Source organism: Canis lupus, chromosome X, assembly GCF_048164855.1.
Source record: "Canis lupus baileyi chromosome X, mCanLup2.hap1, whole genome shotgun sequence".
NCBI lineage: Eukaryota > Metazoa > Chordata > Mammalia > Carnivora > Canidae > Canis > Canis lupus.
Window position 1 is genome coordinate 98,669,309 of NC_132876.1, and position 22,684 is coordinate 98,691,992.

The following is a 22,684-nucleotide window of genomic DNA, read 5'->3' on the forward strand; positions in this document are numbered from 1 at the left end:
TGTCCAACTCTTGGTTTTGGCTCAGGTTATGATCTCAGGGTTGTGAGATCAAGCCCCACATCAGGCTCCATGCTCAGCACGGAATCTGCTTGAGATTCTCTCTCTCCTCTGCCACTGTTCCACTCATATTTGCTTGCTCGCTCTCTCTCTCAAGTAAAATTTTTAAAAAAATAAAAGGTCATCGTGGCCGTGGAATTAAGTATGGATTGGGGGCGGGAGGGCTGAGCAGTTTTGGTACTCTAAACCTGCGACACTGTGGCCCAAATGGGCACCGGAGGAATAGAGAGAAGTGGAGACAACCAAGACACACGTAGAGGTGACATCTACAGGCCTCAGTGATGGACTTGACTGGGTGGGTGAGGGGGACTCAAGGAAAGTATGAGGTGCTTGCTTGGATGAGTGGCAGACTTGCCTGGGGGAGGTGGCTATAACACTTCCAGGCTCAGAAGAAGTAGACAAATGATATTTAGAGCTCATCAGCATGTAGAGGCTCAGGGAGAGCGTGCAGAGGAACAAAATAGTATTTAGCCTAGAGGACGAACAATGATGTACAGAAGGAATTGCGAAGGAGTGACCAGAGGGGGAGAAGGAAGATACTGGGAACCAGAGTGCCACGTACTGCATGGGAGGAAGGCGGCCGGCCTCGGGGGGTGGGGGGGGCATGTGTTGCTGAGAGGTCAGCATGGAGGTGGTGCAGGTGCCCATCCGATTTGGCAGTAGGGAGATCCTTGCATGAGCAAAAGTAAATTGAGGCTTCCATTTCCTTATAGCTTGTAGTCTGAAGCTATCATTTTTCAGCTATATAGCTGCCAAGTTTAAGTGGTTTTTAAAGGGCTCCCCAGGCCTGGGATTTCCTCAGGGACTTGTTAATGTACCGGATCTGGAAAGAGGCCCATTGCGGAGGAACCGAGTCAGAGGGCTGGACAGAGAAGGCCGCCTGCTGCTTTTTCTTCTCTTGGCCCTGCCCCATCCCAGAGAGAATGCTTTCTAACTGATAAAGGGATGAATATGAACCTGTTAACCTAAAGCATTATTAGTATATAGTATATTCCTGTGAGATCCTAAAAGTTCAACAGAGATAATCAGCTGTTTCAGGTTATACTTTGAAAAAGCCCAGAAAGAGACAAGATGGAAAACCTTATAGGGACTTTCCTTTTCTATAATGTTGCTTTGAACCTTAGATTTAGGCATTATCCACTTCTCGTAAAAAATAATTAGATTCACAAATGTGTCTCATTCTGTCATTTCAGTTTACATGAAAATTTCCAGTAAATATTGAGGAAATGGGGGAATTTGTAATTATAAAAAAGTTTGGGCCCTTTGAGGTTATAACCGTACAGTAGAGTTAAGCTCTGAGGGTAGGATGTGGAATTTCCACTTTTAAACAGATTTGAAATTCTCAGCATTTGCTTTGTGAACATGACTTTTCTCCTATTTGAAAAAGATTTAGGTACAGCCAAGTTAGGGCGTATTTCTCTAAATTATGTACTGGATTCTCAAGAAAGGAGAGTTCCATGTGTAGTATGACTACACAATGAAGAGTTCGCCAGTCCTTTTGTTATTGAAAACATGTGTGGTCACATTACTTAACTAACTGTTCGGTAGATGATTTAAGAATTTCCTCTTAATTTGATGTTTGCTTAGGTTTATCTTCCGGCCTTTCTGTCATTTCTGTGCCTGCAGAGCCATGATAAAGAGCTATTGTCTGTGGTACAGGCAAATAAAACTTGTCCTGGCTAGCTCTTCCAACCGAAGGTCGCTTCTACCAACTTTTGCTTTAATGAAAATTAACGATGTTATCTCAATGATTTCCTGATGCCAGTGAAGAGTTTGAATTACTGGTGTTTTAGAAAATATGCAGTGCTACTGCCATTAAGCACTTGGTCTTCTTTTTACACTTCACTATCAAAGCTTCAATATTGCAGAAACCCAAATAACACAATTTTATCCACTATAGAGAATTTGCTATTTAAGTTATGAGCTTTGCCACTGGCCTATAATGTCCCCAGTTTGTAATCGGTTTAATGTTGCATGACTCCATACTGCCTTTCAACGCACTGTGAATGAAAATTAAACTCATCAGAAAAGCAGAGACAAAGAGAAAATCTTGCTAAGAGGGATTTGTAAGCTGGTTCATATGGCTGATACCACACTCTTGAAAGTTAGGAAGAAGATCATCTAAGCTTTTTCTTTGTCAATCTCTAGTTCTCTTGACATCCTCTAGGTGTGTGGCTTCTACAATTAAAAATATAGCCGACTTCCAAGAGTAGAAAGAAAAATGCACTTCACAAAGCATGTGTATTTAGCTTATTAGCATGTGGTGGGTTGGAGATAGGCCACACCGTAGGGCTAAATGCACTGCAGTTGATAAACATGGCAAATATACTTCAACGAGAAATAGAGAACAATTTGCCTCTGTGCAGCAACTGAATCACCTAGCAAAGGGATTTTGTATGGCCTAAAGTTGTCTGAATCAAGTCACAGCTGCTGGACTCAGCCTCGTCACGATAAAGCAGGAGGAAAGACTTCCTCCCTTCTTGGTGAAACCACCTCATCTTTTAAGAGGGCACTGAAGGTGGCATTCGATGGGGTTCAGCTACTAATAAAGGCTCACAGGATCCATGGCAGCATAGTGGACACACCTTCTGTCCTGGTGCAGGGAAAGGTGCCAGGGAGGTGGCAGCTTGAAAGCCAGGATGTGCATCCACAGCCACAGGCTACATCACGGCAAGGCAGCCCAAGAGGCCAGGTCATGATCATGGCTGCCCCCCCCCCAAAGAAAATCTGCTTTTCTCATATACCACACATTCTTTTTCACATAGGTGAGAAGCCATGTCTTTGTTATCTCAGGATGTGAGACATTCTTGAGGGTCAGAGCCAAGCTTATCATCTCAGCCTTCACAGATGGCAGTGCCCCAAGAGAGGGCTCCTAGAATAGAACCTCTCTTGCTCCAGGAACAGTAACAGTGCCGGAATCCTATTTAAGATACGTCCAGTACCCATGAGGTGTGCTCTAAGGAAAGAATGGTTGGCCCTGAGTGGTGGCGTCGAAGCTCATAAGAAGCACCTTATAGCTTCCATTTCCAGTTACTGTTCTAGGGGGCTGGCCATCCTTCACCTTCCTTCTGGTGTTGGGTGTCCTCCAAGTGCTCTCTCTTTCTTTGCACTAGGAAGTCTTTCTCATCCCAAATATATCTTTTCCCATCCAGAGCCAATTCTATCTGGCTGGCTGGGTATTCCTTGCCCAGCTCCTCACTCTGCTTTTGATCTCTTTTATTTCACCCAGTCCCATGTTCTTTGGTCCACCAGAAACATTGTGGCCTTTGTGTAGTAACATCTGTATTATAGGGAGGAAATAAATGTGAGATGCAAAACTGTCAAGTCACCCAGGCTAGCATCATCTGAATTCTAGTCACTCCTAAAGAGTTGTTGGTGTGCACATGCACCGACATTTCTAGAATTGTCTGCATCAGATTTGTGGCTTTTCAATCACAGGGATGTGGGCCCACCAGTCCAGGCTCAAATTCCTCAGTGATCAGTGTTCCAATTGTCCCTCCACCCATTTGTTGCTTTCCTCACATACTATCAGGTCAAATAGCTATTTTTTTAATATGTAAAATTGTGACACATGAGATATATAGCATATAGACCTTCTACCATATACCCAATGCCATTCTTAAAGCTTCAGCAGCACAATGGCTATACAGTGTTCTTTCAGATTATTATAAATCAGTATTCTCCAGATTCGACTGGGTAAATATTCCCATAAGAGGCTTTTCAGCACGGGTCCTTAATAACAGATGGGTCCTGCGAAACAAGGATCAAAGGACTACTTTTAGCTACTTTACAAGTGCTCTGCAGACTCATGGTCACAATCAGAACTCACTTATCTTCATCCAGTGTGTTCTATAGATTTGCCCTCTTCACTTCTTGACTCTTTAAAGAGACAGTTGACTCATAGCTAAAGGAGCATATTTTAAGCCTCTTTCTGGGCACCAACATTATGTTAGATTTTCCTGTTTTTAACACCCACGGCACGGCTTTGTTCCCTTCAGCAACAATCTGACCTTTCTTCCTCATCATTAATTTTAGTCCAAACCTTCCACCCACACACTAAGTATGTCTCTTGGGTTCAGCAACTGGGCTAGTGCATATTTAGCTGGTGGCAAGATGAGGCGTGGCAGGGCTTCCCCTTCAATTTCTTCCCAATGGTAACAGGTCAGATTGGGTTAGTACAAAAAAATGGGGTTATCCTGTTTCTAGGCAACAAAACACTTGTGACAGCCAGCCCCAACTCAATGAGGGGTGGGGAAGGAGTAATCCATTCCATCAATCCCTGTGGAATTCTTAACACTCGACATTCCCACTAATAGCCCCAATATCCTGTTTCAGAATATTACCAGCCTTTGAAATTCTTAATTGTAGCCCCAGTCCAGGGACTGCTAGGTATGGCATCGAAAAAGAAAATGTGGTGAAGTAGGGAACACCTGTAAGTTCCCCCACTTGAATTATCTTTTTAATTGTAAATGGTCTCACAGGTGTAGCCCATTTATCAAAGTGAGAGTTGCCCAGGTTCCTTTGGTTAGAACTCCACCTGCAGGCCAGAGAGAGTGAAACTCTCTAAAGGAGCTTCTGAACTCCTCTGAACTTTGCTAATAATGCATCCCAGGAATTGAATTTTTAGCTGACCTGCTATTGGCTTTCAGTTCCCTTTCTGATCCATTCTGTTAGCATCTCAGGTTCAGATTCTGCCCTTTCTAGATTCCGATGGAAAGTTCTATCATCGATAACCAATGTCAAAGCCTGTGCTACTTGAAATCAAGGGTAGCTTGGAAACCAGCGTCAACGGTTCATTTTCATCCCTTCTAACAGAATCGTCTCTTTTTCTTTTTCAGTAACACTGTAGCCACATGTATAGCTAAGGATAAGTTGGGGGTCTTCTAAACTCTCTCACTCCTGACACTAATTGCACTGGGAGTAGCAGTCAGGGCTCAGTTGCTAAAGAAGACTCATGGAACCCAAATGACAGTGTTTAGACATTTACAGTTCATTATAGGAAAAGGCTACAATATGCCATCAGCATTAAAGGCAGGATCAAAACCACAGGATGCCTCGCAGCATAGGGTCCAGAAAGGCTGGGTGTAGGCCCCAAGTGCCTGTTCTCTGGCAAGGAGGTACCAGGGTGCACTTTCTCTCTTGGATCAAGAACCACCGATGTCAGCACAAACCCCTTTGGAAGCCAGGAAGCACATAGCGGAGGGCATGTTGTTCATGTAGCCAGTCCCATACTCAGCGACCTTCACGGGTCTCCCCCAAACCAGGTAAAAATGGTCAGTGGTGCTTCTACCAATAAACAGTAATGATAAGCTGTAACCCATGGCTACACATCAACCCAGTAAGGCACTTCTTTTCATTGATTTGATCAAGGCTCTGCATTGTGTAGCCATTTTAGCAAACAACATCTATGCCAACTCCAGAGCCTCTGAAATTAACCCTCACAGACAGATAACCACATCAGAGCGCACTGACTTTCTTGCTGGGCAGAGATGTGCTTGGAAAGTGTAAGCTGGCTGGAGGATGACATGATGTCAGCAACAGCCTCCTCTTCCTGAAAGTGCCTGCTGCCCGGGCAAGAGCCAGCAGATGCATAGTGCTTAGGCCCCCAGTACCCACCTCTGTATCTGTCTGCACAAAGTAGGTCACGGGATTGTTTATTTGTTAACACAGAGTCTCTGGGTTGATCCATGGAATGAGCTTGGGGTTATATAGGCACCGTAAGACTTATGCTGACTGACTTTCTGGTGCTTCTCTTTTGTCCCACTATTCTTACTGGAATAGTAAGTAGGAATATGTGAGATGGTTTTCTTTTTCTGTAAAGTCTACAAGGACACCTTATGCAACCTCAGTTTCTGCTCTTCGGTATGGACCTCCACGTGTCCTGCTAGAATTCTCACAGCAGTGCTCCTTCTCTCTGGTCTCTGCTTTCTCTACTGCAGAACCATTCTAAACATGCTTTCCAGGAGCCTTCGGAGCCCAAGAGTCAGTAAAAGACAAAAAAAAAATTGGGCTTCAGCTCCTCACTTGTGACCTATGTAGAAGAGTAGAGGTAGCGTTTGAATCTAGAATGTTGAAGGGTGATTAGTCACAACCAGAGCCTCATAAGCCGTGAATGTGCTTAGTCTCCCCTGCCTTCATTTTCTGCTTTTCCTGCACAGCAGAGAGGCTCCTGGAGAGGGAGTCCTTTTGTCCTGTCCCCACCCTCAACCCTCAACCCTCAACCCCACAGCCCTTACGCAGAGGGACGCCACCAAGTGGTCCCTATTCTTTGATGAGGTCAAAACCTATAGTATCCTCTACTGTACAAACAATTTTGGAAAGATAGGTGTATTAGAATATTTTTGGGGTTTTGTATGGCTTTAAAATATATTCCCTAGTAAGAAGATACATATATTCACATCCACCCCCCCCCCATGGAAATTCCTAGTTTGAGATAAAAAAAAAAAAAAAAAACAGTTTCACGCAATTGTGTGTTGGTTGCTTTTTGAGGCTTCTAGAAACAGCCAATCCTTATGTTTAATGTTTCATCAAACAAAAATCTCACTGTATTCCTTAAGATGGCCGTTTTGAACACATAAGTGTCTGTCTATGTGGCAATTAAATTGTCCCTATCGATTTTCCCACCTCTTTTCAAGTGCGTAGTATGGCTCTGGAGACCTGAATTGAAGTCTTTGAAAAAATTGTTCCATGAGAGGGGAATTCTGTTTGATATGTTTGTTTGGGGAAATGCATTCTCCTGTCCCCTGCGAGGGACCGTTCTCATGGTTAACTGCATCTGGTTCTAGCAGAGCTCCCTCCTTGTGCAGTATTTCTCTCTTAACTATGTCATCCCTGCCCGTTATTCCAGAGCAATCGCCTTGCTCCTCTCTGGAGCTATTTATACTCCATATATTCTATTCTGTGTGTTAGCCATTCACCTGTATAGAGGTAGGAGTGGACTCCGTAAAGAGAAATCCAGGCCATTTTGCTACTGCTTCGTTTGCTTCCAGCACACGAGTAAATGAGACTCTTAGTACAAAACTGAGCCTAAAAATTCTCACTTGTTAGCTCTTGTATCCTTGGATGTAAGGCAAAATATTTATAATGATTGAGGCAGAGTAACAAGAAAATAATAGAAAAACTCCCAACTACCCATAGCTTCCTTCAGTTTACAAAGAATCATGCTGAGAATATTGGTATTTGGAAGAAAGCTGTTCCTCTCTCGTGCTAATGGAAATGATGAGCTGCTTTTCTGAATGTTTTCACTACCTGCACCTGAGCATTGGCCCTGTGAGGCAGCGCAGCAGAAGAGGAGGAGGTGAATGTTGGAGCCCTTGGTGTCCTTCCCTGCAGCTCCTGCTCCCCGGGCCTTCCTGCTCCAGGCCTCCTGCCTGCTTATGTTATTATTATCTTTTAATTCTTCATTCTTTTGCCTACCTGCCTCTCTCTCAAATCAAGTTATGTTCTTTTCTGCCACTTTAAATAAAATCTCGCAGCTTCCATGTAAAGAGGTCATTTCTCTATCTTGAGAGGATTTTAACCCAAAAGGAGTAGGGCCTTTGCTTTGATAGGGTGAGTGCTAGTCCAGGGCATTTAGGGAAACTGCACGGAAGCCACAGAGCTTTATTACTGCCTGGGATGAAAGACAAAAACCCCTCCTGCTTCCACCACCAGGTCTCCTCCTGGCTTCCAGAGAAACTTCAAAGGTGACTGTTTTTCTTTTTTAAAAGAGAAAAACGTGCACGACATAGGTATGAACCTACAGAGGTATTAACCACTGTTTTTCCCTTCACATTTAATTAGAACTGACTACAGATAACTAGTAAACTACATTGAAGCTTTAAATTTGCATCTGTTTGCATTGGGCACTCGGTTTAGGAACTGGAATGGCCCAGGTTTATCTGCGGTTACATCAGAATTGTCCTGCCTCCTCCCGCTAGATGCAGGAGAGATTTACTTAATTACCATTGATTCTTTGTCTCAAAGGACGGAGAATTCAGAGCAGAGCTTAAGTGTATAAGGTGTTAGAAAAGCACTGTTGTTGCATTTCCAATTTGGCTAATAAATTGGCCTTAGAGAAGAGCATCTTCCCCTGACATTTGGGAGTAAAGCTTTCGAGTTGCTGCTGTTGGACAACATTGAGGTTTTGCTTTTGCTAAATTTTTTGTCTTGCAGCATATGAGCAAATAACACTTCAGGGCGGGGGAATCCGCTGTCCCCCTCACCCCGCCAATCTTAGAAAATTCTTAGAGGACTTGAAAAGTGTGTTGTAAAATACAGTTTGAAGGTAAAGAAATAAATGAGCCTCAGGTCTAACAACTGAGTAGATTATGCAGTTAACTTCAGTTTCTCTTCTTTTTTACGATTTTATTTATTTTTTTCATGAGAGAGAGAGGGGGGCAGAGAGAGGCAGAGACACAGGCAGAGGGAGAAGCAGGCTCCAGGCAGGGAGCCTGACATGGGACTCGATCCCGGGACTCCAGGATTGTGCCCTGGGCCAAAGGCAGGCGCCAAACCGCTGAGCGACCCAGGGATCCCCCTAGTTTCTCTTCTGAAAATTTTAATCAAGTTGATGATTTTTTTCACCTAATATTAAAGTAGCAGAGAGATTGTGAGGTGACTGGTATTTCAAGGTGAAAAACACTTGATTACAAATGCATAGCTGGAAAGAGAGTTTACACAAGCCTAACCATACAGATTAAGCCAACTGACCTTCTCTGATACTAATCCGAAAAACTCTTTCAAAATTTCTAGTAAAACGGAGTTTTTCTTACTCAGAATGTGAAAATGACTCTTTTCCCTTAGAACATTCTAGATTCCCTTAACTCTCAAATATCCCTGTACTTCAGGAATGGAAGCTTTCCCTGCCCACATTCTTCACCCAGTGCCAGCAGGATTTCACAGTAACCTCAGATCCTCAATACTCCAGACCTCAAACTTAGAGCTGGAGGGTGAAGACAAACCACTGTAAAGGAGGGTAGGATTTAGCTCTATAGTCTTCTGCTCTACCAGCTGAGCTATCTAAGGGCATATGGATAAAGAAGATGTGGTGTATACACACACACACATACATATACATATATAATGGAATAGTACGTAGACATCAGAAAGAATGAATACCTACCATTTGCAACGATGTGGATGGAACTACGGGGTATTATGCTAAGTGACATAAGTCAGAGAAAGACAAATACTCATATGTGGAATTTAAGAAACAAAATAGATGTACATCGGGGAAGGGAAGGAAAAATAAAATAAGATGAAAGCAGAGAAGGAGGCAAACCATGAGAGACTCTTAACTATAGGGAACAAACTGAGGGTTGTTGGAGGGGAGGTGTGTGGGGGCATGGGGTAACTGGGTGATGGGCATTAAGGAGGGCACTGGGTGTTATGTGCAACAGATAAATCACTAAATTCTACCCCTGAAACCAGTAATACCCTACATGTAAACTGAATTGAATTTAAATTTAAAAAAAAAATTTTTAAAGAGGGTAAGTTTTGGGTTTGGTGTTCACTAAAGAGTACGAGACAACCTGACCAGGATTTTCAAAAGAAAGGGAAAAAGGATGAAAAAAGGATTTTCCCCCTGGAATCACCTGTGACTTTATGTGGCTTTTGCAGTGGATCTCTTGAGCCTATCGGCTGCATGCGATGCCTTGGACCAGCACAACCTCAAGCAAAATGACCAGCCCATGGATATCCTGCAGGTCATTAACTGTCTGACCACTATTTATGATCGCCTAGAGCAAGAGCACAACAATCTGGTCAACGTCCCTCTCTGCGTGGATATGTGTCTCAATTGGCTGCTGAATGTTTATGACACGTACGTATGGCAAGCTCTTTATGGACTCGGCCACAGGACACTTAGTTAACAGAATGGTGCCGGTGTAATTAGCATCACAGCAGGAGCCCCAGTCTAGAAATATCATCCTCAGAATGAAAGGTTCATGAAGCCCTGTGACCTAATACTGGCCCTGTGATAAATCATTCTTGCGTTCACTGAAGCTGAAAAATATTTGGATGATCTAGGAGGTGAGAGCTAGAATGTAGATGGCTCTCTGAAAACAAACAAAACCCTGAGAGACTCATTTTTCATACTCATTTTTCAAATAGTAGAATGAGTCAGTGTGTAGCCTTTTCTTGCTTGTGTAATTTGAATTCCTCCATCCACTTCGGGGGTGGCTCCCACGCACTGGCAGAAATGGATGTGCTCTTGGAGATGCTGGCACACCTGTCACCAGATCTGAGTAGTATGCCCTGATCCTCAGGAGCTCTTTGCAGAAGATCGTGAATTAATAAGCCAAACAAAATGAGAACAAGACCTTAATGGGACAAACTTGGCTTCTCACACTGAGGAAGTTTTCTAACGTTTCCCAGTTTCTGGTTAGCACCTCCCTTGTTCACTCTCCTGGAGAGCACTTTGTTTATTTCTTTTGAGTTGCACAGAGGAGGTATCCCCAGTTCTTGTTTTTGTCTTGAGCTATACGTGAAGACAACTGAGGAAGGTTAGCAGACAGAATTGGTTTTAATTTTGACTGAATTCTTCTTAGACCTCAAAATGATTACATGCCTCATTTCACATGCCAACAAGAACATATCCCCCTTTGGAAATCTGGGAAGGTCTTCTGAAAGGAGTTGCATTTCAACTATTTTGCCTTTTGCCTTTGTCGTAGATTCTTGCCACCTCCATCATTAAGATGTATACTTTTTTCTTGGTTATTCTGATAAGGTAGTGCCTTTTGAAATCCAAGACTACCTGGCTATTTAATTCTGATAATTATTTACCAAGCCCTTGAGCATAATGGATTTTTATTACACTTGGCTTTTGCCCTGATAAGGGTTTGTACTCAGGTGTTCCTTCACATGTGTTTTGGCACTGTGCTGTTTGCAGATGACGTATGAATGGATTCTGAGTGTATAGAACTTCCCTTCTACCTGCCTCACCATTATTTGGGGACAATTTTAACTCCTTGAAGACCTGAGCTATCTTAGGAAGTTTATTTGTTAAACTTGGATTTGCCTTTTTTAAAGAGCAAAGAATCTTCCAACGATCATAATTTTTGTTAATGCACTAGGACTCTCTTTATAAATTGTACCAGTTAAAAGTTGAGCATTTTGTTCACCCAAGATAACTGCAGTTAGGGCCTGTCCTTTGCAGTTTTGAAGTGCTAGATGGGAGAATTATTCTATGATCTATCTCTCTCTCTCTCTCTCTCTCTCTTTTTAAGCACCATGCAAGGTTCACTTTTCTTTCTGCAAACAAAGTAAAACCTGCAAATTATTGAAAATTATTTTCTACAAAACAGAACATTTTTCATTCTCGTGTTTCATTTCTTCCCATGGATAAAATGAACCGTTTATAAGTTTGTCATGTGGAATACTGTATTTCAGCTTTATATGAAAAGGAAACTGTAAACATACTTAAAACATTAATATAGCAATAGGTTGTTTTTAAATTTCTCTCCAAGATCACATATTTGAATGTTCTTTCATAGAGGATATCACATTTTTCTTACGGAGACAAATGTCCGTATTTTCTCTTATGTGTCATGTGGCCTGAAGTGAGTGATTTTCTTCTCAACCCAGGCATTCTGATGAAAACCTAAGAGTGTGAAAGAGGGCAGAGCAGGTCACTTGCTGGGTTTTTCGGTGGGGGGAGGGGCTTCAGTAAGCACAGTAGGCAATTTGTTTAGTAACCAAAGTAACTTGGAGGCACAGTAGTAATACTTCCATTTACCAACTTAAACCCGGGTGGCTCTCCATTGAACAGAAGGATATTTTTTATTCGTTTTATGTAGAGCTGCCATTACAACTCAGGTAAGGACTTTTAAGAATCAAAAACTTGGTAAAGTTTCCTTAGTCAAAGTGGTCACATTTCCATTGCATTCCAGGCCATCAGCCAAATTGATAAGGTAGATAAAGAAGATAGTACCTAATGAGCAGACAAGTTCTTAACAGATCTTTATACGACCAATAAAGGGCTTGTTTCATGAGACAGTGGTCAGTAGAGTTCCTGTATCCCAGGGTTTGTTTATTTGTTTGTTTCTTAAGAAGTGTTTACAATCTAGTAAAATGTTGGTAATTGTTTTCTGGTTTGATTATTCATAATAGGGGACGAACGGGGAGGATCCGGGTCCTGTCTTTTAAAACTGGCATCATTTCTCTGTGTAAAGCCCATTTGGAAGACAAGTACAGATGTAAGTCATGTGTATTAACTCTGTATTCTTTTAGTAATGTTGGTTAATTACCCCTGTTGTAGATGAGGAGTGACTAGTGTTGTTACTTGATGGCAGGTTCCTCTTGTAAGATGGAGAACTGCTTTTAGAGTGCCCTAAAACTTGGTTTGTACCGTTCCCTGTCAAACATTAAATTGCAGGTATTTAAATAGAGAATGAGGATTAACTTCTCCAGTCCAAGTATTATTTTACATTACATTGACTGTGTCTGAAATAAACACATGTTCCGAGAGGATAAAGTCTGATTTCCTAACCCCTTTGTGTAAGTCAGAAAAATAAATGTGAAGGTTTAATCCGTGCACTTGCTTAGTCTTTGGATTCTTATTTAAAGAGTACTATCTGGCATTCGTGTTCAAGAAACATTGTTTATTTTCTAATCATCTTACTGCGAGTTGTACAGACATATCCAGTTCTGTGACGTGACTCACATTTTATTACTTGAGAGACAGATAGCTTGCCATTTCTTACAGGGTAAATATCACCTTATAGAATTTCCTTTTGGGTTAGCTCTTGGGTTCTTCAGCTTAAAATGTGTGAATCCAAATGAAAAGCAAATGCTACAGGAGAAATGGTTGCAATGACGAAGCACACATTCGTTGCTATCGTGAGGGACTGTCCGTGTTTCTCCACTTTAGTTGCCCGGAAGAAGTCTTTATGGCAGGAATATTAAGCAAACCTCGCCTATCATGTCATTTCTCTTTTTCCCGAAGGCCTAGCCACGCAGGGATGAGCTGTGCTGAGCTTAAGGAAGGGCAGGAGATAAAAGAGATTGAATTTCTCCAAAGCCACTCTGTGTCCTACTGCTCATTGCCCCCCAGGAGTAAGCCACAAAATACACAGGCCCTTTTAGCTCTCACTTTTATGTCGTTTCCACTTGAGCTTTTTTTTTTTATCCTCGGAGCCAAAGAAAAAGCACTGAACAGCTTTAGTTAACCATTTTAAAAGGTATTGGGAGCAAAGTAGAATCTTTCTGTGGGTTTTCCTTCTTTAAATAGTGAAATTACTTATAGGTTAGTTTATCATCTGACCTTATCAATGGTATAAATCCCAGCATATTGTACTACCAGAGGGAACTTTGAGCCTGTGTTTCAAATAACAAAGAGGGAACATGTTTTGAGGTTGGTGAAATAAAAATAAAAACTTCAAACTGAGATAGGTGAAGGTAATTCATAATCTTGAAAAAAATCTGTGCATGTATATCGGAGAGATGACAAAAAGGCTGTGCATGCTGTCTCACTTTTGTAATTGACATCTTAGATACCTGGTTGTAGTATTCAATTACTTAGAGTTTAAAATATGCCAATGAAAATTCCTTGAATTTACTTCTGTTGGCAACTATCCTTTGAATATAACATATGATTGAAACGATTTTATTTCTGAGAACAAGACATACGTTGCAAGTGTTGGGTGTGTTCATTCATTCTGTGACACTTCTGGTACACAGCTGACCAAATACAGTCCCTGCCCTCACGGGGGATATCATGCTGCAGCCACAAAGACAGATGTGTATTAAATCAGTGAGAGTATAAAGTGATGGGAGCTAATTTACAAATATACAGGATCCTGTGGGAACACGTGCAAGAAACTCAATGATCTTATGATTTCATAAAGAAGTTGCAACTTGAGTACATTTTTGAATCTCTGATGTCCAAAGGGGCTGGTACTTTGGACCAGTTAGGTGGTTCTTACTGCTAAAATATTTATTTTATGACCATGGTTACATCCTATATATAAAATATTTCCCAAAGGATTATGTTTTGGCTTAGGAAAATTCAGGTGTCAAGACTGTATGTAAACTTGCATTTCTTGCAGGGCTGTAGTTTATTTAAAAGCTGTCACACTTTATGTATACACACAGTGATGATTAACTTGATCCATAAAAATAGTAAATGTGCAGATTAGCATGAATTAGAAGGAACCCCTCTCTGTGGGAATATTGGCTACTCTCAATAAGTAGTGCTGGAATTGAGGTGGTTGGTAGGTTCTGCTGACATCGACTCGGTGCTGCTCTTTGTTGAAATTCTCTTCTTCCTTTTGTAGACCTCTTCAAGCAAGTGGCAAGTTCGACAGGATTTTGTGACCAGCGCAGGCTGGGCCTCCTCCTGCATGACTCTATCCAGATCCCAAGACAGTTGGGTGAAGTCGCATCGTTCGGGGGCAGTAACATTGAGCCGAGTGTCAGGAGCTGCTTCCAGTTTGTGAGTCATTCACCTTCTTAAGAAACGTGTTTCCTTTTTTGTATTTCAGAAATTAATGAAAATAAAAACAGACAACTTGAGTTTCTCACATTAGCTCCAGTGATAGGTGGGTAGGTAGGGGATTGATACTTGAAACCTCTGGAGGCAGTGGCATCTGGACTCTGGGTTTTGGGAGAGAGGACAGTACAGAGAAGGAAAAGAAATCTCTATCTGCATCAGGGACCTAGTGGTGGCTATTACGAAAGTGCTGGGAGAGAAGGGAGTCTGCAATGGTTCAGCAAGGGAAAAAAATCAATCTCCAGCCCAGAAATCCTTCGTAAAAAAGAAACTAACTTTTATAGGTGAGTCTTTTAGTCTCTTAGCTTTTTGTCTCCTTATTCTTTTTTAAGGTTTTATTTATTTATTTATTTGAGAGAGCACAGGCAAGGTGAAGGGCAGAGGGAGAGGGAGAGGGAGAAGCCGATTCCCTGCTAAGCAGGGAGCCCGATGTGGGACTTTATTCCAGGACCCTGGGATCATGACCTGAGCTGAAGGCAGATGCTTAACCTATTGAACCACCCAGGCACCCCATCTTTATTCTTTTTTAACTCAATTCTATCATCATACCCTGCTTTTCAGTGGCTGTTGGTAAAGAGTTGAGATGACTATCATTTTTTTAAGTCATCTTGCTGTAGATTTGACATTCCTCTATTATCCCAAGGCCTGAAAGGTGACTCCCCATATAACAGGGTCAGAGGTTCATGCTCTGCTGGTGTCCATCCCTAGGCCAATGCACAACTTGCCCATTCTCTTATCTGGCCCCGTGGCCTCTTCCTCACCACAGTTGGTGCCCCCCAGAAACACTCTCTTCCTCCCAAATATCCAAGCACTCCATTGAGAGACATGGCGGCTCTGTCTGTTGTTGGCTGAGGTAAGTAATGCTGCCGTGACCATCTTTAGGCATTTAGCTATTTTTCTTCATTGAGGTTTCCCCTTAGGATAAATTCTCAGGAATGGGATTACCAGACTAAAAGATAGAAAGGGTTTTGTGGCTTTTGATACTATTGCTGGATAGCTTGTTGTCAAAAGTTGTTCCTCTGTGTGATACCACTGGCCCTGAAGGAGTGAGCTCAGTGAACTATCACATTATTCACGGTGCTCTTAGGTTTGTTTGGTTGATTTTGTTAATGCTAAGAGCTGTTTTTGTTTTATAGGATTTCTCAATCCATTGTGATCCCATGAACAATAGAACTAGCTGTAGAGATAACCAGATAATTGGGTTAGACCTTTGGTCTCTGATCACTGACTAGGGTAAAACCACAGAAGGCCTCCTCTTCAGAACATTGTGAATATTGAGATGTTTAAAGCCATTTGAGCATTCATTTAAAAGTTAACCAGGCACACTGACTAAATGCCCACGTAATAAGCCCCCTTATTTAGCGTTGGACAGCCTGTTTGGATTGTTGTGCCAAAGTTATGGCACAGTAGCTATAAATGTAAAATGGATGTGGAGAAATAAATGCATTTTTCCGCCTCATACTCAAACATCCCAAAATGTAAATAGACTATCAGTACCTCTAGATATTTTTTGTGCTCTATTCCAGAATGTAGATACAAGTAACTTTCACAAAATGAATATTAATGCCACAGATAATCCAGATTCATTTTTTAAAAATCCAGTTATAAAACAACTTGTAATGGCTTATTTTTCTTAAACATTGTTTTCTCTTTAATAAAATTTCTGTGACTTTTATTTTTTTTTAATATTTTATTTATTTATTCATGAGAGACACAGATTGAGAGAGAGAGGCAGAGACACAGGCAGAGGGAGAAGCAGGCTCCATGCAGGGAGCCCAATGTGGGACTCGATCCCAGGACTCCAGGATCACACCCTGGACCGAAGGCAGGCACTAAACCGCTGAGCCACCCAGGGATCCCCCTCTGTGACTTTTAAAATTCTAGTTGTGAAACACACACACACGGTGATATAAATGTATATATACTCAGTTGTATGTGTACTGTGGCTTCAGTTGAGAGTAAGGGTCAGAATGTAAGTCTGCCTTCAAGCGTCAAGGGCCACTGGAGCCTTCATCCCATCACCTCATTGTATTGCCTGTGGCTGCAGGCTCTGGCTTTTTTTTTTAAGCTTTTTTAATTTATTTATTCATGAGAGAGACACAGAGAGACAGAGACACAGGCAGAGGGAGAAGCAGGCTCCATGCAAGGAGCCCGATGTGGGACTCCCGGGTCTCCAGGATCACACCCTGGGCCGAAGGCAGGTGCCAAACTGCTGGGCCACCGGGGCTGCCTCTTTTTTTTTTTTTAAGATAGATTTATTTATTTATTTATTTAGTTATTTAGTTATTTATTTGAGGAGGGGAGGAGAGGGCAGAGGGAAAGAATCTCCAGCAGACTCCCTGCTGAGCCCAGAGCCCAATACGGGGGCTCCATCTCACAACCCTGAGGTCATGATCTGAGAGGAAACCAAGAGTTGAACACTCAGGGGACTGAGCTACCTGGGTGCACCTTGCTCTTTTTTTTAATTGAAATATACTTGACATATTAAGCGGTATAAATTTAAGGTGTACAGGGGATCCCTGGGTGGTGCAGCGGTTTGGCGCCTGCCTTTGGCCCAGGGTGCGATCCTGGAGACCCGGGATCGAATCCCACGTCGGGCTCCCGGTGCATGGAGCCTGCTTCTCCCTCTGCCTGTGTCTCTGCCTCTCTCTCTCTCTCTCTCTCTCTCTCTCTCTCTGTGTGACTATCATAAATAAATAAAAAAAATTTTTTTTTAAATTTAAGGTGTACAACACATTGACTGGATACATTCATATATTGTAATGCGATTACCATTGCAGTGACAGTTAGCACTTCTATCACGTCATGTAATTATCACTTCTGTGGTAGGAATAAGTAAGATCTAGTCTCTGACTCTGTAGAGTGGGAGTCAGGACAAGGGGTCACTGCCTTCCCAAATGCTATGCCCTTATCAGGAGCCATGTCCCTGTCCTCCCATATACCTCATCCTTTGCTGGATGAACCCGTTCTTCTCTAAACCATGTGTCTTGGTAATAGCAATGCTGTCTTCTCGATGCCAAACCTTCAGTCTGTCCTCACATACTTAGTGAATATGCCCTGGCTAGCCAGTCTTCAAGCTCTTGGAAATGTCCTTTGTGAGCCTGGGTGGGTGGGGGGAGGGGAGGAATCCATCAAGATACGAACAGTGGTAACAGGTGGATTTTATTTTCTTCTCTCTATGATATTTTCTGAATTTTCTTCTTTGGACATTTAGAATTAGAAAAAAATGAGTAAAGTGCTCACTTTTTCTTTTAAGAAACCTCTTTTGTCTGATCTTATTCCTTGCCACCCTTACTGTTCTCTACACCCTGACCTTGTCATTGCTCTTACTACCCTGATACTGGTTTTAAAGAAATGTATTCACTGGATGACAACATGTGTAGAAATCCGTTTCTTTCCATGGCCCCCTGAATAAATCCTAGTTTGTCTAGTTCTCAGACCTTACCTAATCTGCTCCCCTAACCACGCAGAGTTTGCTTTCACTACCGTGAAACAGCTTCTCCCTACCCTTTGTACCTACTACACTTACCAGTAACATTGTTACCATTGCTACTGATAATCATACCTGACCTTGATTCACAGGAATTCTGACCTTGAATCTTACCGATACCTTGAGAATGAAATCAGCAAGCTTTGGGGGTTGTGTTTTTATTGTTATTTAAATGGATGAATAATTTACCTCTACCCCATAGCTGGTGGAAGAGTATAATTCCTCGTCCGGTGTCCCCAGACCTCCACTACTCCCTCAGTCCCAAATATGTACCTTTTGATTGGGCTCTCCACCCTCGCAAGGTGTAACTTTATTCTGGGTTCCTGCTGGAATACAAGATGCCAAGACAGAATGAGAACATAAGAGACTGGGAGGTAAGGGGAATGCTCATTTTAAGAAGTCGAGGATTGGCAATTGGATGTTTCTGGTGGGATGTTGGGCACATTCTGTGTGTACAGAGCCAGGCGAGGTTTATATTACTTCGATTTGTGAAGCCTCTCAACTTGCTAGCTATCAGGTTGAACTGGTCCATTCTGTTTACTTCGCAATCAACATCCTGGACCTGGCATGCTTTTCCTCAGCCAGGTGCCCTGGCAGTCACCTTGCATTTCCCTGGGCAGCGTGAATGAAAATGTGCTGTTTGCTGCAGCGAAAGATAACACCAGCAAAAATGCCCTTTGCCCTTTTTTGAAGTGTCAAGACCTTGGGACTGGGGCCAGACTGGTTCCTTGAGCAAGGTTGTGCTCAAAGACCTCTGTCTCTAAATCTAAAGAAACAACAAGAAAGTCCTTATTTTCTCCTACAAATGCATTCCTTGTATGGCAGGAGGAGAAGTGGTATAGTTAGAAAGGTGCAGCTTCTGAACCAGACAAGAGCCTAGGAGTGGCCAGGAGAGAGGGGTGTTTTCATGTGCTCACTGGGTGATCTTTTAAAGCTTTCCTTAGCTCAGATCCAGATCTCTCCATTCTGGAGATGGATGGTGGTGATGGCCACACAACAATATGAATGTACTTTAGTACCACTGAACTGTCCACTTAAAAATGGGTAAGATAGTGAATTTTATGGTATGTGCATTTGACTACAGTAAAGAAAGCTGGGGGGGGAAAACCCTTCAAAATAGTTCTAAATCAGTTACAGAAATTACCATCACATGCAAGTACAGTGTTTTGCCTATTTAAAAATCAGTATAGGTCTTCCAAGGAATGACCCAGTAAGCCAGGATGTGAAGTCGTATCTGTGGATATCAAACAGGAAAACTCTCCATTAATGTATGGATTTGATGGTGGTGTCTTCATTGATAGGAAATGAGGCAACAGGGTGATTTTTCCATTTTAGAAGCTTACTGTAATCAAAACATTTAGTGGGAAACTGACTCTTTTGGGTAGTAGAAGTGAAGTTTTGAAACTAGTTTGTTTCAATTAATGCATCATCAGGTTGTTCTTCTTTTCATAATCTATGGAAACAGGGACGCCTGGGTGGCTCAGCAGTTAAGCGTCTGCCTTCGGCCCAGGGCATGATCCTGGAGTCCCGGGATCAAGTCCTGCATGGGGCTCTCTGAATGGAGCCTGCTTCTCCCTCTGCCTGTATCTCTGCCTCTCTCTCTCTCTCTCTCTCTCTCTCTCTCTCTTTCTCTCTGTCGTGAATAAATAAATAAAATCTTTAAAAAAATAATCTATGGAAACAACTCGATTGTCAGAGTAGATTGATCTTTATGACCTGAAAAAGGTCAGGTATTCCCCAGCAGTAGTCACACAGACTTGGAGATTTATCACATCTCCTTTTTCTGATGAGAAAATTGAAGCCCGACAGGCATAACTTACTACGTTCTACATACTGCAATTATATCATGTCAGATCTAGACAGAAGGCCTAAGTTCCCTATGTTCCAAGCCAATATTTTCTTCTGCTAAACCATCTGAGTGGAAATGGATGGCTTTAACCAGTTCAAATACTACACTGAATAAAGAGCTACGAAACATGATCCCATATATGAATTTTTGGTTATAATAGGATGACGCGGATAAACACCCTTACCACTATCGCAACACACATGTATGCACACAGACACACACACACGCCCCATGATCTTTATTTAAGATATTCTATTCCTGATTGCAGGTGGCTAGTCTTCCTGCAAATGAAACCAACAAATAATGCCTTTTAAGTGGGAAAACTTTATACCTTTAAGCAACTCCACAAGAGTCACGTATCTGTAATTGGTATTTGGCAGTGCCCTGAGAAGTACCCCCTTCTCCCACAATAGTTTGTAGTGTTTTCTTCTGTAAACATTTTAAGGACTTTATTGTTGAGATGAATTCGACTATACCAACTTTATATTCAGCATGCTTCACCTACAAGAGCTTGGGCACCAAAATCTGTTTATTTTACATCTGTTTCCTGCCTCCTGTTGTATTCATGCATTCAAAATGAATAAGTTACTTTTTCATCTGCCCTGTGAAATTTTTATATTCATGTGACAAAAATGAATATCACCAATGTACAGTTGCTGTAATAGAGAATGATACAGAAATGAGAATAAATTACAGCCTCAACTATTGAGAGCAAGTGTATATCTCATGTAAATAATCATCCCAGAATATCTAGAGTAGTGAGTAGCAGAGTGGTTAAGTGCACAGGCCCTGAAGCCAACTGCCTGGGTTCAAATCCTAGCTCTACCATTTCCCACCTGGGGCAAGTTTTTTTTAACCTTTCTGGGCCTTATGCTCTAGGGGTGATTGGGAGGACTCACTAAACCAGTAGAGGCAGAGCACTCAAGAGTTGTGGCAGGGGTACTTCAGAACTGTTAGCTTCCAGTGATCTAAAGTGCATTGTAACAAGAGCATATCCTACCAAGATTAACAATTCCTTTTATCTATAACCGAGCATCTGTGGATTCGATTTTAGAGACTCTTGACATACTGTTTTCTCTCTGAGTGTTAAAATACCATGCCAGGACACTTTTGAATCCGTTTGACAGCATCCCTCATGCCAATTGATCACATTTTATATTATCCATCCTTAAAATAACTCCTAAAAATTCTGCTTTGCTTAGGTTGCCTTTGGCTTGTTGTTCAGTAATCAAAATATAGGTCTTTCAGTTCCGTAGACATTCTTTTCACACCTCTTTGGGTGGTAAATGTTGAAGTCATGATGAATACTGACTAATAACTACAATATTAGTAAGTTAATACAATGAGTTACTTATAAATAGAGTTAGTATCACCGTGCTCCTATTAGGCCCGCTTATGGACAGAATTCCTGCAGATTTTCAGGAAGGACTTTTTGTCAGAGTATTGTCAATATTGTCTTGAATTGACTCTTGCTTCTCAGTTGCTGGGTTTTTTAAATTATAAGCTATGGTGGATTTAGCTTCAGAGATATCCATTTACTTTGTTGTGGTTTGCGTGGTTAACTTCTTCATGTGGGGTGATGGTTATTTTCTTCAGTATTTTGAAGGTAGGTTTGTGTTGTAGTTGAAACCTGTTTCATTCATACACTTGAACTGCTAAGGAAGATAACTGATGTCTTTTTCTTTGCTCCACGTTTTTTAAAAATTTTATTCATTTATTTGAGAGAGAGAGAGCACCAGTGGGGGTGGGGGCAGAGGGAGAGGGAGAAGCAGATTCCCCGCTTACTGCAGAGCCTGACATGGGGCTCAGCGTGGGTCTCAATCCCAGGACCCCGAGATTATGACAAGAGCGGAAGTCAGACACTCAACCCACTGAGCCACCCAGGCATCCCTCTTTGCTCAAACTACTAAAGTAATCACTGTTACAACCAAATTTCCCCTGCCTTCCTGCCTTCCTCTCTCCCTCCTCCTGTCTTTCTCTTCCCTTCCCATAAGAGATGAGTCACAGGTGCTAACAAAAAATGGTTTTTTTTAAAGATTTTATTTATTTATTCACGAGAATACACAGAGAGGAGAGAGAGAGGCAGAAACACAGGCAGAGGGAGAAGCAGGCTCCATGCAGGGAGCCCGACGTGGGACTCAATCCCGGGTCTCCTGGATCAGGCCCTGGGCTGAAGGCGGCGCTAAACCGCTGAGCCACCCGGGCTGCCCACAAAAAATGGTTTTTTTGAGAGCCATCCTTTCAGTTGGAAGAATATTCTAGACTCCCTTTAATCAGTTCACCATTAATTCTAATTCACATTGAAACTTCCCCCAAAAACTCATGGAAAGAAGGAAACATGAGTTCAGTATTGCCATTTTATTTTTTCCTTGTTTGTCACTGGCTGACAAATTGAATTTTTAATGGAAGGTTCTTTCTGCAAAGATTATTTAAAATGAAGGATAGTGTAAACCTTCCTCCTGAGATATCCATAACCAGATACCCTTATCTGTTTAACCAGGGCCCTTAGTGTATTTTGATTCTCTAACAGCTTGAGGTTTTCTGTTTTGGGTGGGGTGGAGGGTTTTTTTTTTTGGCATTTTGATAAAATGTTTTATTATTTAGTTTTTTAGAGAGGGAGAAAAGCAGACTGAGATGAGCACGGAGCCCACAGCAATGTGTTTGTCCCACAACCCTGAGATCACCACCCAAACCGAAATCAAGAGTCGGATGTTTAACCGACTAAGCCACTTGGGCCCCGGATAAAATAGTTTTAAGATTTTTTTCTATCTTTTTTTTTTAAAGATTTATTTATTTATTTATCATAGAGAGAGAGGCA

At 42.0% G+C, this 22,684-nt stretch overlaps 1 protein-coding gene across 19 annotated transcripts in view; it reads left to right on the forward strand.

Annotated features, from left to right (window-relative positions):
• The window catches only part of DMD (dystrophin), a 2,167,959-nt gene that overhangs the window by 2,062,593 nt on the left and 82,682 nt on the right, over positions 1–22,684 (forward strand). For all 19 annotated transcript variants that reach the window (XM_072818058.1, XM_072818060.1, XM_072818056.1 and 16 more), the window contains 3 exons: positions 9,658–9,859; positions 12,148–12,233; positions 14,313–14,470. In XM_072818058.1, the coding sequence (XP_072674159.1) occupies positions 9,658–9,859; positions 12,148–12,233; positions 14,313–14,470 (446 nt within the window). The remainder of the gene's footprint in view (positions 1–9,657; positions 9,860–12,147; positions 12,234–14,312; positions 14,471–22,684) is intronic.